At 37.9% G+C, this 17,991-nt stretch overlaps 1 protein-coding gene across 4 annotated transcripts in view; it reads left to right on the forward strand.

Moving 5' to 3' along the window:
* The window catches only part of SYT1 (synaptotagmin 1), a 554,862-nt gene that overhangs the window by 451,327 nt on the left and 85,544 nt on the right, over nucleotides 1-17,991 (forward strand). For all 4 annotated transcript variants that reach the window (XM_045464186.1, XM_045464185.1, XM_045464187.1 and 1 more), the window contains one exon: nucleotides 2,784-2,901. In XM_045464186.1, coding sequence (XP_045320142.1) covers nucleotides 2,784-2,901 — 118 coding nt within the window. The remainder of the gene's footprint in view (nucleotides 1-2,783; nucleotides 2,902-17,991) is intronic.

Here is a 17,991-nt window from a genome sequence, read left to right on the forward strand (position 1 = left end):
TCAAGTGGCCTACAGATCCAGAAGGAAGAAGATTTTCATACACTAAAAAGTAACTTCAATTGATTAAACATGTATTTTTAAATTACTAATTCGCCATACCAGTTATAGTTTTATAGCATGTGAAATCTCATACGTTCAAGTTCCTAAATTAAGGATTAAATGTAAATCCTTAACTGGTGCTGAATAAGCATTTTTCCATATTTCCTTTCTCCCAAAACATCCATCTTTATTCACCACCCCCCCCCCCAAACATTCATTCTTCTTCCACTCCATAACTTTACAATTACAGGTAACTACATACTTCTCCTACCTGAGGCATGGGAGGTTCAAACTCTGTAACCACTCCCTTTCAAACTAGATATTATGCAAAATCTTAAAAATTCCCTATGTTTCATAAGATTGAATAATAAAGAAATATTAGAACAAAGATAAGTTGTGATGTTTCTTGAAACAACTGAGATGCCATAAATTGTATCTTTAGACTGGACTATAAAAGAGGTGCTGTTTAAGAGAGAACAGTCATATCTAAAGTGCCTAACTAGAACGGTTAGAGTCACCTGGTTCTGCAAGACAGTGAGTGCCCCAGGGAGGGTACTGTGGCAAAAAGATAGAATCCTGCAAAATGAATCCTCCTAATGAGTATTTTTGAACAGCAATTTTGTTCATTTATATTTCTCTTATAAGGTTCAGATGAATCTGTCCACACCCTGTATTAATTTCTAGGGTATTGATTCCCATTCTGTATTTTCAGACTATGAAATGGAATTTATTCTACCAGATTCTCTTCATGTGTAAATTAATTCCTAGAGAATAAGTAGGCACCTCGGGTGAATTTAGCACATTACAAGTTACTATTATCTACATTAGTGGAAGGGAGATATGACCTAGGTAATTCAAAACAGCGATATTATCTAAAATTTCCATTTATTTACTTTTTTGAGAATGCATGGAAAGTGATATTTCAGACAAGGACCAGTCTTCAAGGAGTTTACAGTCATATAGGAAAATTAAGACATGTGCATAATAAACAAAGAGTCCTTAGTGACATAAGAGATGGATAAGACGCTATGAGGACTCAAGGAGTCAATTGGGATTATAAACTCATATTATGTTTCCAATAAAGCATTACTTAAGCACAAACTCCTCTCTCTCTCTCTCTCTCTCTCTCTCTCTCACATACACACACAGAGAACATTATTTTTCACCTATAGATAAATCAGAACAGGTAGATTCCCTTTCCTTTTTAAAATATGGCTTTATGGACAGTAAAAGGAATTACATTTCCTGAGGTTGTTAAATTACATCTAGGCAGTTATTTCTACACTGGAGACTTGGGCTGATTTAGCACATAAAGTTATCAATAAGGCCAAATACAGTCATAATAAGAACATAACATGAGAAGGCCTTCTGTACCTTATTCTTACATTGAGTCCAACTGCAGATGTCGGATACAACCATCATCTGTGGAATCAGAATTCACTTTTTTTTGAGGGGGGGCAGGAAGGTATTCTAAGAAATAAACCTTGATTTGCCATAATACCTAATTTCCTGTGTCAGTAGTTTAGGGCACCTGGGTGGCTCAGTTAGTTGTCTGACTCTTGATTTTGGTTCAGGTGATGATCTCACAGTTTGCAGATCAAGCCCCACATGGGGCTCTGCACTGATAGTGCTGAGCCTGCTTGGGATTCTCTCTCTCCCTGCCCCTTCCCTGCTCACTTTATTGCTCTCAAAATAAACTTAAAAATATAGTTTAGATCCTTCAGTCTCCCGCCCATTCTCATACTTACACATGTGAATGCAAGAATTCTACTCATGCTGAACAATATCATGGCTCTGAATTAGTTATCCTAAGAAGGTACTAAGGGGTGCGAACCCATAGGAGTTCTTTCTGAGAAAAAGTAAAACTTCTATATACCATCATTTTAAACTGAATCAAATGTTCAGAAATGTCAGAGTACAGGACTGGTGACTGTTCCTTAGGCCTAAAGTAGGAAAGCAATGAAATAACCTGAGGGGCTAGGAGGTGCTTTGTATGACTGTACATTTCAAATTTCCAACCTACTGCTCAGATTTGTACAAATAAGGGGAGAATAAGGGAATAGTCAGATCTCACTTGAACTGAGTAAAACTGAATGGGCAAAAACTTCTACTTGTCGCCCTTCCACTCCTAGGAATTCTGAATTTCTCATTAACGATTCAGTCCAAGGGCTCCTGGTTGGCTCACTTGGTGAATCATGTGACTCTTGCTCTCAAGATTGGGTGTAGAGCTTACTTGTAAATAAAAATGCCAAATTAAAAAAATTCTTTAAAAAAGTCAGTCTAACAGTAATACAAGTCCTCTTCCCAAAAATCTAAAGTAGTAGACATAATCCTATTTGAAAGGTAAAAAGACAAAAATTTAGGCAGATTGATTCTGCTAAAGGAGTGCTAGGCTCTTTTCAAAGCCATTTAATAAAGTTATGAAATTGTGCCAAAAGCATTGTGGTGCTATTCAGAGTGGAATTTCTAAAAATGTCATCTCAGTCTCATTTCCTGAACTGTTGAATTATGGATATATTTTGATGAATGATAAAGTATAGATGAGCTATTTAAAACTGAAATGGGTTACAATCACTCTTCAGAACTTAGTGAATGAAAGACCACTGGGTACATGCCAATGAACCCGAGCACTTTCAAATTCTAATAGTCCTAATCTTCCTCCTGAGGAATTTGGCATGTATGTGTACAAACTATATTCACCTTCATTCACAGAGTCACTTATATTCTCTTATTGGTTTTCACAGCAAGAGAAACTGGGTGATATCTGCTTCTCCCTTCGCTATGTACCTACTGCTGGCAAGCTGACTGTGGTCATTCTGGAGGCAAAGAACCTGAAGAAGATGGATGTGGGTGGCTTATCTGGTAAGGCTGTGATGTTTACTGATTTGCTTGTTTTTAATGCTGTTTCATCATGGATACCAGATGCATGGCAAATAAACTGTGGATCCTCTGTCCTTACTGATTACCATTTCCTTCCCATGGAGGCTGGAAGTGGTCTCAGAATTTATCCCAAGACAGTGCTCCAGAAGCCACTCTCACTTTATTGCAATTGGCATAAAAGATGAAGTCTATTTTCCTGTTTCATGGTCAGAGTATCAATCATCAGTTCTATAGCACTGAATGCCTCCCCCTTCCCTCCTTTTTTTTTTTTTTTTTTTTTTTTTTTTTGCTTCTCTTAAAAGGCAATGCCTATGACCATTTTTTGTGGTAGTTGTTTTTTTTTTTTTTTTTTTTTTTTTACCAAAATTTACCTGTAACATAAAAATAATGTCTTAACCAAGACTTATTTATGAGAGGGGCACCTGGGTGGCTCAGTCGGTTAAGCAGCCAGCTTCAGCTCAGGTCATGATCTCATGGTTTGAGAGTTCCAGCCCTGCATCGAGCTCTGTGCTGACAGCTCAGAGCCTGGAGTCTGCTTCCAATTCTGTCTCCCTTCTCTCTGCCCCTCCCCTGCTCACGCGCTCTCTCAAAAATAACCAAAAAAAATTTTTTAAAGCCTTATTTATGAGGTATTTGATAGCCTAACATAGTTTTTAGTGATACTGTTTTATTAAAGATGCATTGTTTCAAATATAAATAAGCAATAAAACCTATTTGAGGTGAATCCCCATGGTAACACATTTATTTCTACAGTTTATGTTGGGGATGGAAGAGACCTTTGGATTTGAAGTTCTATATAACCCAAACTTATTTTTTCTTTAAAAAAAAAAAAAAAAAAAAAAAACTAAGTATACTCTTCCTCAAAAGCAAAGCCAACTGAAGGATTTACACAACAGGATTTTTTTTAAATTTTCTATTCTGTGTAATTGTATTTTTAACTTTATAGTAAATTATTAAAGTAGGAGAAGTTTTCTTTATATGCCATAAGGTCATCATAAATGGACTATGGCTGTCATTGTTTGTGACTGTGGGGTTAGAACCAACATTACTGGTTATTCAGTGTTATCTCTAATGAAAATATTGCAAACTTCAAAAGGTCGTCCCAATGCAGCATGGTCATTTTATATTCTAAAGCATAACAGCTCAAAAATGCTAACACTGAGTTTCCACTTACTGAACTACTAATTTGTCAACCAAATTCTCCTGGTATTTAAGTTTATTTCTCTTTATAAGTAAGTTGCCTGAGAAAGCTGCACTAATTCGTACCACAAAGGCTCCACTGCAAAACCTACTACTTTCAGGGGCACCTGTGTGGCTCAGTCGGTTAAGCATCTGACTTCAGCTCAGGTCATGATCTCACGGTCCCTGAGTTTGAGCCCCGCATCAGGCTCTGTGCTGACAGCTCAGAACCTGGAGCCTGCTTCAGATTCTGTGTCTCCTTCTCTCTCTGACCCTCTCCCATTCATGCTCTGTCTCTATCTCAAAAATAAATAAACATTAAAAAAAAAAAACCTACTGCTCTCGTTGCTTAAAGAATAATAGAGCAAATTTAAAGCAGTTTCCTCTAAAAATTTTAAAAAATCTCATGTGCCTAAGATGGAAAAATATATGCATGTATATATATGCATATGTCTATACACACACACCTTTTTTGGCTCTGTCCTTTGATATGGCCCAGAAACAAAGACTGACCCACTGGTAATGAGCACCCTTCACACCAGATACGGCTTGAAAATATGAAAATACAGTTTCTAATTAAAAGAACCTGGTATTTATTAAGGAAATGGTAGTTCCAGGTATGGTGCAGGAAATATACAAGCCTAGAATATCTCATCTCACCAGAAAGCAAGGAAGGTCTGAGAGAATACTGGGGTCATGTCAAAAGACTTGGAAGCCACCCCCTAAGACACTTCCACTGACCAAAGATGTAGTCATTCGGGCACCAGTAATCTAATAAGTGTAGGGTATTCAAACCTAAACCAAAAAAGCATTTAATGTACAGAGAAATGTTTAGCTTTAAGAACAGTTCACTCCCAGGTAACTACTTAGTATCCTGAGGTAGAACTTCCAACACCTTTGACCTTTCGTTCCTTTGGGTCAATGGCCGAATCCCATGCTAGGTGGCTTCCTTGTATCCTCCCTCACGTGCTCCTTTTCCAACTCCCATGCCGACCATCTCCTCATCGCCTGTATCCTGCACTCCTCCAATCTCCCAATCCATCACATTCCCTTTCACAGAGTTCCAGAAGCGACTTTACCATGAAACCAATAAAACTTTAGGGTCCCTCATTTGTTCTGTCTCCTTCCAAGATCCTAAAAAGGAGTTTCCATGATCCCTGATGTTTCACTCACAATTTGTCACAGTCTGGGTCTCCGACTTCTCTGCCACCATCCATCTCTTTTTGTTTAGCATCATCTGAGTGGCTACAAGCATTTCTGAGAGTTAGTGAAGAACAGAAGTTGGGTCTGGCAGAATATATTTATGTAGCTTGTAATCACTTCCATGTGTAATTGGGTTATTGGTGGCTGCTGAGGAAAGAAAGGGCTGCTGGGAGGACTCCTAACCACTGCACCAACTCAGCATTGTGACATGAAAGGGGAAGGCCAGAGTTCATATCTAATTTAGCATTCATCATTTTCTCTGTACTTCTTTATGTTCTTTTTATTTTTCAAATGCCAAACTACATTTGCTAGAAATGGCCAATTACCTGAATCCAAGTAGGCTGTTTTGCCAGGGTCTAAAATTATAGTAGCTTCAGGACCCACACACCCTGGGTCTATCCCTACATTTGCATTACCTGGAACTGTTTTGTCTAATTATTAAATATTAAATAAGGATATTTCAAAACTCTGAATCTCAAGGGCTCCATCTGCCTGTGAAATTAAGTCAATCACTCAGATCTACATAACATAGGTCCTTCCAGACTACGTCTCACCGTATTTCTATAATTTAACCAAATTGACCAGCACACAGTTCTTCAAACAGACCATGTAATTTGCTGCTTCCACTCTTTGCTTAAGTCATTTCCTTTACCTGGAATTCTTCCCCCCAGTAATGCCTACCTAAATGCTATCCATTCCTCAGGCCAACCTTAAGTCTTATGTTCTCATCGGTTGAACAAATATATGGTGTTTCCCTAACTTTTGTGTTAGGCATTGTTTTTAGACTAGATTTGTATCAGTGGACAAAACAGCCAAAGGACCCTGCCTTGGTACAGCTTACATTTTAATTTCGGGAGACAGGAAACCAATAAATAAGCATGTAGTATGCCAACAGGTGCTAAGTGCTATGGAAAAAGCAAAGCAGAGAAATAAATAATGAGGAGTGGTTGTAAATGGGGTGCTCAGAGAAAGCCTGATAAGCAGGTAACATTTCAGCAACAACCTGGAAGAGGCGAGGAGGTGAGCCATGGGGTGTCTGGGAGAGAGAACATTTTGGGTGCAGGGACTTCATGATGCCTTTTCTGATCCATTCCAATAGAACACATCTTTCCCTTTTTTCAATGCCAACAGCAGTTTGTTTACACCCTTCAAACATCACGCTTCTCTCTCACTAGACTGTGCTCTGTATTTATATCTCCCACAATGCCCTCACTGACTGGTAGCACTGAGCATAGCTGCTGAATGAATCATGAATTATTTACCAAGGAGCTATGGCCTGAAAAAACAAGTCTTGCATTTCAAATTTGTTTAACCTACTTACCACTAAAATAACTGTAAGCACTTGGATGGTCTGTCTCAAAGTAATTTGACCTATGTCCGAGGAGACCAAAATTATATAATGAGATCATTCCAGGTAACTCAAATGTTTAACTACATTTGCTGGAAATGGCTTGTTAATTGGAACCAAAGTGAGTTGTTTTACCAGGGTTTGAATCCCATTCTACCACCACTGGCACTTTGACACTGGGTAAGTTCTTTAGCTTTCTGAGCCTCAGTTGCATTATCTATAAAGTGAGAGTAATAAGATCTTTCTTATAAAGGTGCTGTGAGAAATAAAGCGTAGTATCTGGCACACACAAGTGCTCACGAAATATTCTAATTATTTCTATTAGTAACTTTATGAAATCCTGGGCTAAATATGCAAAATGTGAAAGCAACCATTTAATAGTTTAACCAATTATTTGATTGAATGGGGAAAAAGAAAGGTTTCTTTGTTTAATAGGATTGGTTGGTCATTTAAGGCAAAATGATAGTAGACCCATGTTTTGCACAGAGCAGTGAATTAAGACAAGGTATTGAATTAAATAAGAAATATTAGGGAAAAAAAGGAAAAAAAAAACTTTAAACAAGTTTTCTTCCTATCCTACTACATGGTTTCTTTCTTACTGTAGAAATTCAAAATGCACTGCATAAAGATTTTGCTTCTGTCATATACCCACATAGCAATTCATGCAAATCCCAACCCTTCTTACAGTGACAAACTTGACTGGATCATTCACGTGTCTACAGCAGATCTTTACACTTGCATATTTAATATTCCAATTCTGAAGTATTTGTGAGCAACACCTAGAGTTTCTGAAACTAGCTATTTGTACTGAAATCTTGAATCTTGTAGGCTGCAAGACTATCCTTCAGGATTAAGTTGGTAAAGTAAAAAATGAATTGGGCTTTTTGCCCTGTACTTGGAGGAAAAAAAAGAAAGAAAAAAAAAATCTAGCCTTCTGCCTAGTAACTGCTTCTCAATATCTTCACAGCCTTTTATACATCTGTGTGCTTGGAGTAAATTTCTCTTCAAATAAATGTTATCTCTTTGTGAAAACTGAGGAAGAATTTCAACAGTCTGGTTAGGCTGCTTAGTCTGGTTAGGCTGCTATAATAATACTATAACCTGGGTATCTTCAATGGAAATTTGTTTCTCATAGTTCAAGATCAAGGCACCAGCTGATTCAGTGTGTGGTGAGAATCTACTTCCTGGTTCATAGGTGGCTGTCTTAATTTTGGGTCTTCACATGACAGAAGGAGCAAGGGAGCTTTCTGGGATCTCTTTTATAAGGCAGTAATCCCATTCATGAAGGCCCCACTCTCACAACCTAATCACTTCCCAAAGGTCCTACCTCCAAATACCATCACATCAGGGATTCGGTTTCAACATAGGAATTTTAGGGAAGACACTAACATTCAGTCTGCAAAGAGGTCAAAGAAATTGAAAGCATTAGAAATGTTGAAGATTCTCAAAGGCATAGGGTTGTATGTCTTATATTTCTGAGCTGTGTATTTTACCTGTGCAGACTCTCAAGGAGTAAATACTTTCTCCTACCACAATCTCTTGTCCCTGTTCATATTCCAACAACTGCTTTTCTCACTTGTTTATTGTTTGTGTGTATCCATGTAAGTGCACGCGCGCGCATGTGTGTGTGTGTGTGTGTAAGTGAGTTAGTGTTGTGGGGGGGAGCTCTCAAACCAGAAATTTTTTTTTTCAACGTTTATTTATTTTTTGGGGACAGAGAGAGACAGAGCATGAACGGGGGAGGGGCAGAGAGAGAGGGAGACACAGAATCGGAAACAGGCTCCAGGCTCTGAGCCATCAGCCCAGAGCCTGACGCGGGGCTCGAACTCCCGGACCACGAGATCGTGACCTGGCTGAAGTCGGACGCTTAACCGACTGCGCCACCCAGGCGCCCCTCAAACCAGAAATTTAAGACTTCTAAGTACAGCTTTAATGAGTAACTTCAAGACTAAGTTCATTTGGACTTTATAGCACCAGTTAGAATTTTGAAGGTTTTCTAACCTAAGGATATAGCTGTTTGAAGAAAACACCAAACTTGTGAATCAGCAAGATGGCTTTTAAATTTCCATTAGGTCGAAATTTTTCATCTTAAATCTGATAATTTTTTTTTTTAACTCTTAAGTCATTATAACATAGTTACAGAACACTGTCTAGTTTAGAAATCCTTTTCTAACTTGGTTTTCTCATGTGGTTTTCAAGATGGACCTGTGAGGTAGTTTCTGAAGGTAATATTCTCAGAAAATTGAAGCTTACAGACATTAGATAATGTCCATAAATCATCTCGCTCCACGTCTGACACATAGGAGGTGTTCAATACTGGCAACTGCTTTTGTTGTTACTGACATTCAAAGTCACCTGACTTGTAGACGGCATAGCTGGGACTGAAGCCCAGATTCTGATTCTCAATACAAAAATGTCTCAAAGACCATTCCATTTCCCTCTTTCCCTGCAGCTAGCACATAGTCCCTTTTGAAATTTTTCCAAATGGTTTGTACTGCTGAGAACCACGGAAAATAGCTAAAAGTCAGAAGTTTGTCTCTCCTGTCTCTTTGATTGGGTCGTATTCACCTCAATTGTGAGGGGAACAACAAAAGCACATAAAGCATGGCAACAAGAAGGTGCTGGGAAAATAGAGATGAAGGACCAGAGTCATAAGCGCCTATTCCAGCAGTCTCCTAAACGTCCAGGAATTGAGAGGTGGCCATGAGATGGGATCAAGTCAGGGACATCCTGACAGATAGCTGGAGGAAATGTAGTTGAAAGTGTTCTCCCTGGTCATCTTTCTCCCTTTCACTTTCCACCCAGACCCCACCCCCCAGTCTTCTTCCTGGTCTTCCTCAGTCCTGTCCTATTACTATGGAATTCATACTGTGAAAAGCAAAGGGTAGCACTATAGGAGAGATCCCCCAAAGCATCTAAATCCCCAAGAGAAAGGGCAAGGAAATTCACAAATTGCAGCAACTACTTACGGGAGAGGAGGAAGAAAGGGGACTCATGGTGGCAGAGGAGTCACTGCCCATTTGTGGGAGGCTTCCAGTGTGTGGTTGAGCCACTGAGACCTAAGCCATAAGATTTACTCTGCCAGCCCCACCCAGCCCTTCATACCTATATACACACTGTTCTTCCTTTAAGATACAATTTTGAAATTGTTCATACATTTGTCTTCTTACAGATACTGTTCTAAAAATATAATTTGGAAAATAGAGCCAATCTAAGTATTTGAAGTCACCTAGGAAAAAGCAACTCACCCAACCTTGGGAACCACTAGATTCCACATAGAAACCACACATGAGCAGAGGCAGATCATTCTTTCAGGCACAGGCAGGTAGGTAGATAGAGTATCACATCACGTAAGGACATCATATTCTACCTATATGAGAATCACCCCATGGTTCATGTTAAAATTTAAGATTTCAGGGACTACCTCAGACCAAACTATAACTGAACATCAAGGGGGTGGGAACCTGGAAGCTGTATTCAAGTCCCCCCCCCCATGTTATTCTTATGCCTCTTAAATTTGAAAACAATACTTTATACAAAGTATAAAGAGAGTGTTAGTTGAAGCCAGGGAGGAAAACATTGCGGTATAAAAATGTATTAAATCAACATGTTGTATACTTAAACTTATAAAATGTTGTATGTCAATTGTATCACAATAAAAAATTTTTTAAAGAAAACTTTACTTTAGGAGCTTAAATGCTACATCATAATTTTACCTGAGGTCCAGGTCACCCAAATTCCAAGTGCAATTTTTTTCTTGTCAGTGATGTAGAATCTATCCTTTGCCTCACAGAATGGAATTTCCTTAAATGAGATCTATTTATTTCATCAGTCTAGTATCCTCTTTCTTGAGAAATACCTTGTCCACATGTTTAAATTGTCTTTTTCAGTCTCTCCTACTGAAAGACAAAAGCAGTAGATTGTTCCTGTATACATTTATGACACCACCCTTATCTGTCCTTCCATGCGTACTAAAAGCATGACAGAGAAAACCACTCCAACTTCAAGTCATTTGAGCTAAAAGTCACTAGGCTGGGAGCTAAGCCAACAAATAAAGTGGCAAAAACTTATTTTAGCCAATTAGATGGGGATATACAAATTAATTGGCCATGATATCAGGGTCAAGAAACAATATGCAAATAAATTGGCATTTTGAGCTAACGGGACAGGAATATGCATGAACTGGCTGTGATGTCAGAAGTCTTCATCATAATTTTAGGCTTGGATGTTGTGATATAAATTTCCATGACACTTCAAAACACTCAGTTATAATGTTGATAAAATAATCTAAATCTCTAATATGTGAACAAGTTGATCTGAAAAAAAAAAGACAATGACAAATCTTTAAGCTCGATATTAGAAACTGAGTTATTAAAAGGGGCTATGTTAAAGTTTAATGCAAGTTAAGACCCACGCACAGTAACCACAGGATGGACAGAGATGCTATGCCTGAAGGAATAATAGTGGCCTCAATGAAATAAGAGCAGACGTGGGGTGTGGGCTAGATTTGAAATCAGGAAGCAAGTGACAGGCTGAAATGTATTAGTTCAGAACATTTAGCACAAAAACGCCTAAGGAAGTCCTTTAGCCAGCAGGTACATATCCAATCATTCAACAAATAGCATTTGCATACCCACTGTGCGCCAGGCAGCACGCCAGTCCTTGGATACATAAGTAAAAATAACAGCAGACACTTGCATAGCACAATGTGAGCCAGACACGGTTCTCCACACTTTATATATGTTAACTGATTTAATCCCATTACAACCCTAGGAGGTAGACACTATTTTTATCGCTATTTTTTTTTAGATGGAACTGGAAAGGTAAATAACTTTCCCAAGGTCACAGAATTCGTTTTTGGCAGAGTTATAATGGCAACCCAAGCAGTCTTCAGACTCCATGAATAAAACAGGACTTCTAAGTCCTTATCCTTTCTCACTAGGCTTAACCTGGAGAACAGATGGCTAAGTACATGTTACAGTTCCAGAGATGGCCAAAAATTCTACCTGATTCCATAATTCCTTTAAGCCCAAACTAAAATTCCATCATGGAAGCCACTAATCTAAATTAGTGTGTTGACTGTTTAGTTTTTGGTTAGACAGCAAAGGCAAGATCAATGACTCCCTATGATCAGACAACAAATATTAATAGATTTCCAGGCTGAAGGATGGTCTCCATTTCTTTGGTATGTTATTTTAGTGATGGAGTCTTTGCTCACTAAAGAGGATGACGTGCAAAACTGTAGTTTCAACTGTATCACTGGCAGGAGTGGAGGGATGTTGCTAAAACATCATGGAAGAAAGTCCAAGCCTAAGGATTTGTATGGCTATCAGGTGGTAGAGAAAGACTAAAAAATGTTATCTACTACTCAATTTTATCAAGGGTTGATTCTGGAAGACAGTGTGTACTATTACTGGGAAAAGGGGGCAACAGGATTTTATAATACAAAAGCTTATTACCCTTTGTCAAATGCGTTGGAGCTCTGTGAGTCAAAAATCACATTTAAATAACACTGAAGAAATTAGAACTGCACCTGACAACTTACCAGGAAAATAGAGCTTGGCTTAAAAATGTTAACAATAGAACCACAGATGGAGAAGTGGAAATAGTAAGTTCCAAAGAGGTTTGTACTAAGACATTTGTACTTATCACCTTGAAACTCTCCATTTTGAAAGTAACAGAAATGTTTCCAGTCATTGAAATCCAAGCTCAGAGGATAAATGAAAAGATCTTGCTAGGCTGAGTGAGCCAAAATAGGATAGACGAGCTTCAGTGTGGGCAAGCTTAGAAATAATGCAGTGAAAGGAAAGGAAAAAAAAAAAATCAAATTAGTATAAAATAAGATCAATTATAAACCAAGAAAAAGGTCACATAGAACCATCCACTGAAGACATTCACCAAACACACAGCTACAACCAACCAGGCTTGGTGCTGTCGTGGAATTATTATAAATACAAGAGGGGGGAAATGCCCTTTGTCACAGACTAAAGCTCACACATGTGTGGAGTACATATAGTTATGGCCGCCCACCTCAAGAAAGATGGATGGTGTTAGATGACCAACTGCCAGAAGAAGTGGCTAAAACAGAGGGATGAAGGGGCTGTGAGGACAGGCTTAGAATATTGGGACTTTGTAGTCTAGGAAAGGAAAGCTGAGCAGACATATGACTAAAGTCTGAATATCCTGACAGAGCTAGGGTAATACCTACCTTTTATCCCATCCCACAATGTTAGAATTAGGAAGGGATCTTGATGTTTCAAAGAGAATACATAAAAGGAAGGCCATTCAGAATGATCTCAATGATCTCATCTTTCAACTAAAAATGTTTTGTCAAATTTTCTTTGCAGTTGGATAGTAAAAACTTGTTACTCTAGAAGATGGAATAGGTTGAGATAAATGTGTAAACCTGTTTTGAGTTACAGGCTTAAAAAGGGGACATCTCTAAACCTTTATTTTGTGTTGTGTTATAGGACCCCCATGCCTTTCCATGGGTAACCATCAGAAACAGGTCTCGCAGCTGCATATCCCCATAATTCAACCCAGAACGACTATATTCACGTCCTTGAATTGACCATTCTAGCTTCTGCTCTCCATTCACTATGCAAGGAACAAATAGGGAAGGTTAGATTTTCTAATAGGTAATTGTGTTGACAAGACTAGAGTCCCATAATGTTCCTGGTTTTTAAAACTACATTTGCTAAGCTTCAAGAGATTTTATTATCCATACCTGGTAGAGTTTTTCTAATAAGGGTATTAAAAACATGTAGCAAACGTCTGCCATATTTCTCTTTTATGAGGCTACAAGATTCCCTTTAGGCTACAACAGGTGACAAAAATGGAAAATACTATTGAGTCTTAAACAGGGGCAACAATGCTCAGAGAAATTAACATTGAAAACAATCATTAAAGAAATTATACTTGATTTTTTTGAAAGTAGAGGTGACTATAATATATCATATGTACATCATCCCATAATCTTGTATTCCTGATCTCCACTATAAACCTATCACTCTGCTTTCTCCCTCTTCAGTCCTTCCACCTGCTGTATCATGAGCTACTTGGAGAGCAGAGATGGTTTCCACCTACATTATGTTAGGGGAACAGACCTCACTGTCCCCTGTCTGAACAACCCGTTATGAACCTGTCAATTCTGCCAGTCTAACTGGTTATTATGTCTTCATCTTCTAACTGATCTGACTTATTTTCTTTTTTTCGCTAATGAAATCCTCTTGGCATCACATAGCTATTTCTAGTATGCAAACTAAGAAACAAAATCAGAAATAATAAAATATAATTATTGAATTTATCTTAACTGTCATTTTCACAATTTTATTCCTTCCTTCCCTCACCCCCTTCAGTAGTAAAAAAAAAAAAGGGGGGGGGGGTGACTCACAATGAAACAGACTATCTCCAGGGGATAAAGGAAAGGAAAGGAGAACCAGAAATGCCAGAAATGTACACATTATTACAGTTATTTCTCAATGACAGTCATAAAGACATTTTGCAGTGAAGACAAAAATGGTCCACTAGTCACATCTTTTGCCCAGCATGAACAGATAAGGCAATGATTCATCATCTTACTTGTTCACTGCTTTACAGACTAACTTTTATGAAAGAAATCAAAGACCATAGTAGCTGGTTGCCTTTTTGAATTGCTAATGACCTTACTTTTGGTATATATCGTTCTTAGTGATCCCTGGAAAACTAGGAGGCTTTGAATTTTTTCTTCTACAAATAAATGATTTTAAGAGTTTACTTAGGAAATTAACTTTTTAACTTAAAATATGAATTAAATATTATTTTATATCCTTAGTAACCACTTTTACCCAAAACCAAAGCAACACAATTGATGGACTTAAACACACAGATTTCAAACTAACCTCAGCCAACAATCTGATAGTGTAATTAAGTGTCCCCCACGAACCAAAAAGATTTGAATGCAGATTTAGTGACTGTACAGTTGCGGAATACTTAAACACAGGGAACTGTGAGATTTCATAGCTATCAATACTACAACTACCATCTGTTCATAATATTACAACTTTCATATCCTAATTAGGGAAACAAATGGTTTCACAAATAGTACTCTTACAATATTTCCCTATATTTTTCATTTTTAAATTATAGAAAAGTTTTAGTAGTTAAAATAACCTATAGTCCTACCACTTCCTTTAATATGTGAGGTAAAATTAAGTCCCCCAACTAGTCCTTCTAATCCCTGCCCATTCACAAAGAGTTAATTGCCTCAAGGAAACAGTTTGAAATTTCATCTATAGATTTTTCTTTTCTGCTTTATATAAGTCATACTCACATAAATATGTGCATTTTGAAAAAAATGGGATAATATCAAACATATTCTGTACTATTTTTTCACCCAACAACATACAACACAGATCCTTCCAGACGACTACACCACGTAGAGACTACACTACGTAGAGATGTGCCATTACTTCTACTAGGTGCTTAGCACCCCTTGGTTTGGATGTATTGTTATATATTTAATAATCCCCTTATAAACACAATTCTAAGAGGAAAGCTACTAAATTTCAAAGGACTTGAACTAAATAGAAGAATGATGTATTCCTGGATAGGAATATAATATGATAATGATGTCAGTTCCTCCCACGTTATTATTAAATGCCATAAATGGAAGTAAGACAACTACCTGCTTTCTTTTTGGAAGAAAGCAGATAAGGCATTAATATCCCTGTAATACAAAGAAGTCCTAGAGCTTCAAAAAGAGGGGGAAAATTGGGGGAAATTTCCCATTTTTTTAATGTTCCTGAAATTTTCGTGTTGCTGCTTCTATTACTGGCTCCTGTTGCCACAAGCTAAAATATTACATTTATATAGTCTCATCATGCCTCCAAATAAGAAAGGATTTTAAAGTAAGATGCAATTATCCTCAGTTCAAAACCTAAAAATGCGTTGCTTAAAAAGACAACCTCGATTGATTGCAAAGAGCACAAAAAGTAAATCAGGTCATTAGCTTGTAGATTTTCAGATTTTCATCAGCTATATTTGCAGGAGTTTGAATCCATTAAAATACTCAATCCAGTGGCATTATTTTGATACTAAATTGAAAGTATTAGAGTCACTAAAGTCAAAATAAAAATGTATACCTTTACAAAAGTCAAAGCCAACATTTAAGAGAATTTCTCGACTTTGTAAAACTACTTAAAATTTGAGAGCTGTATATAAAAGTTGCAATTCCAAGTGTATATTTAGAAAATAATCTTTAAAAATACTCCTGAATTTTGTAGTACCTTCTTTGCATGCAGTGAAAACATGATAAATGGAACTAGCCTAAAGAGTTTATCATATTACAATGAAGCAGTAGTTTACTATAATTAGAAATCTATTTTAATCTTAACTGAAAGATGTGTTCATGTTTTATAGGAGAATTTCACTAAAATTTTAAAAAATAGTCTAGTGGCAGAGATTTTAAAAGAGGCAGCGAATGCTTATGAATTATGCAAGTCTGAACTTTCATTTTAATAACTTCATTAAAATATAAAAACCTTAAAAGCCTCCCAACAGGAATTTAACTTTATAGAAATGCTTCATACATGCCCTGACCTTGCCAAAAGGCATGCCTAAGGCATGATTTAACCGTTATTACAGGGCAAAGCCTAATAATAAATACCTATCTGAAAATGCCAGTATTTGTCCTTGGCTGCTTGGCCTCCAGTAGAGTTGCAACTCGGCCATAAACAGACCCTCTCCTGTGAGAACAGCAGGATGCAGCAGCCAGGGAACAGCAACTAGAGTTGGAAAACCTAACCTTTCTGATCCTTGTCTGTTCATCTACACAATTGGGGTATCAAGGACAGCAACACTGTTGCCTAAGCAAATGAAGTAATATCAGATGGAAACTAAGTTGACAGCACTGTACCCATGATTATTTCTAAGCCAAAAGACAGTTCTGGGTTAACTATTTTCCTCACCATATCCTGGTTCCTAGAAAATATGTTCCTACATGGCTAAATGTTCCATGTGTTTAAAGAATGCATCCCCGGGGTGCCTGGATGGCTCAGTCGGTCGAGTGTCCGACTTCAGCTCAGGTCACAATCTCACGGTCCGTGAGTTTGAGCCCCGCGTCGGGCTCTGGGCTGATGGCCCAGAGCCTGGAGCCTGCTTCCGATTCTGTGTCTCCCTCTCTCTCTGCTCCTCCCCTGTTCATGTTCTGTCTCTCTCTGTCTCAAAAATAAATAAACGTTAAAAAAAAAAAAAAAAGAATGCATCCCCATTATTTGGATGGCAGTCATCTGCTTAAGCTAACTTAACCTAGGAGAACATCCTAAGGCTAACCAGAAAACTGTGCTTCTCCTTTCTGTTATTTGGCCACAAGACCCAGCTTATTTTATAAGAAATAAAACCAACAGTATATTTCTCAGGTAGTATATTGCTACCACCTTCAATTCCTTAAGTCATTTATTGGAATATTCTAAGATACCAGAATTGTCTTCCAAGTGGTTCTTCATAACCAGCCCAAGACAAACACAGCTAATTGGGCCAACAAATAGGAATAAAGAGGAAGAACAAGGCCTCAGACATCCTAATTATCAAGTTAATGCCTGGTTGCTAGACAAGCTCTCCTTCTTTCTAAAATGAAACATCAGAAGATGCAAACCGCTGTTGCTATGCTGATTTGACTGTAACTGGCAGGGCTTGGCCCCAAAGCAACCCCCACCCCCAGCCCCGCTGGTCTTTCCAAATAATGGCGACCTGGCTAATGAATACCCTACTTGAATACAATAGGAGTCTGCATTCATCATCCACTGTTGCTGCTTAATTCAATGGTGAGGATTCCAACTTTCTCTTGCTCTATAAATTCTCAAATCTCCACAAATAATACCAACACCAAAAACAAGAGAAGTAACCATGTGCACTCCCAAACGCTTGCAGTCCTTGGACTCTCTCTTCAGCTTGTTTTCCTCCAGCTGAAATTTCCCTTTCTGTTTCAAACACATCCCCAGACTATGCCCAGCCTGGCATGTTAAAAAATGGAAAACTGGTTGGATTATCCATCTACTCTTCAGTCTTCACCTTAAATCAAGTGAGTTGCTCCAATACCCCATATGAAAAGCAGCTCGTTTAAAATCCTCTCAAAGAACTAGGTGAGAAATGCAAAAAACAAAAACAAAAACAAAACACACACAAAAAACAAAAACAATGAACAAACAACAACAAACTGTTGTGTATTGTCCTACACATGGAGGATCCCTCTATGCTACTCTGGCTTGCTAGTCAAATAAGTGCTAACTATGTCCACACTGGTAGTGTTGAACTGGGCCTCTCTCAAACAACCAGCCATCCTGACCCAAGGTTACTTAAACCAA

The sequence above is a fragment of the Leopardus geoffroyi genome, chromosome B4, assembly GCF_018350155.1.
Source record: "Leopardus geoffroyi isolate Oge1 chromosome B4, O.geoffroyi_Oge1_pat1.0, whole genome shotgun sequence".
NCBI classification, from domain to species: domain Eukaryota; kingdom Metazoa; phylum Chordata; class Mammalia; order Carnivora; family Felidae; genus Leopardus; species Leopardus geoffroyi.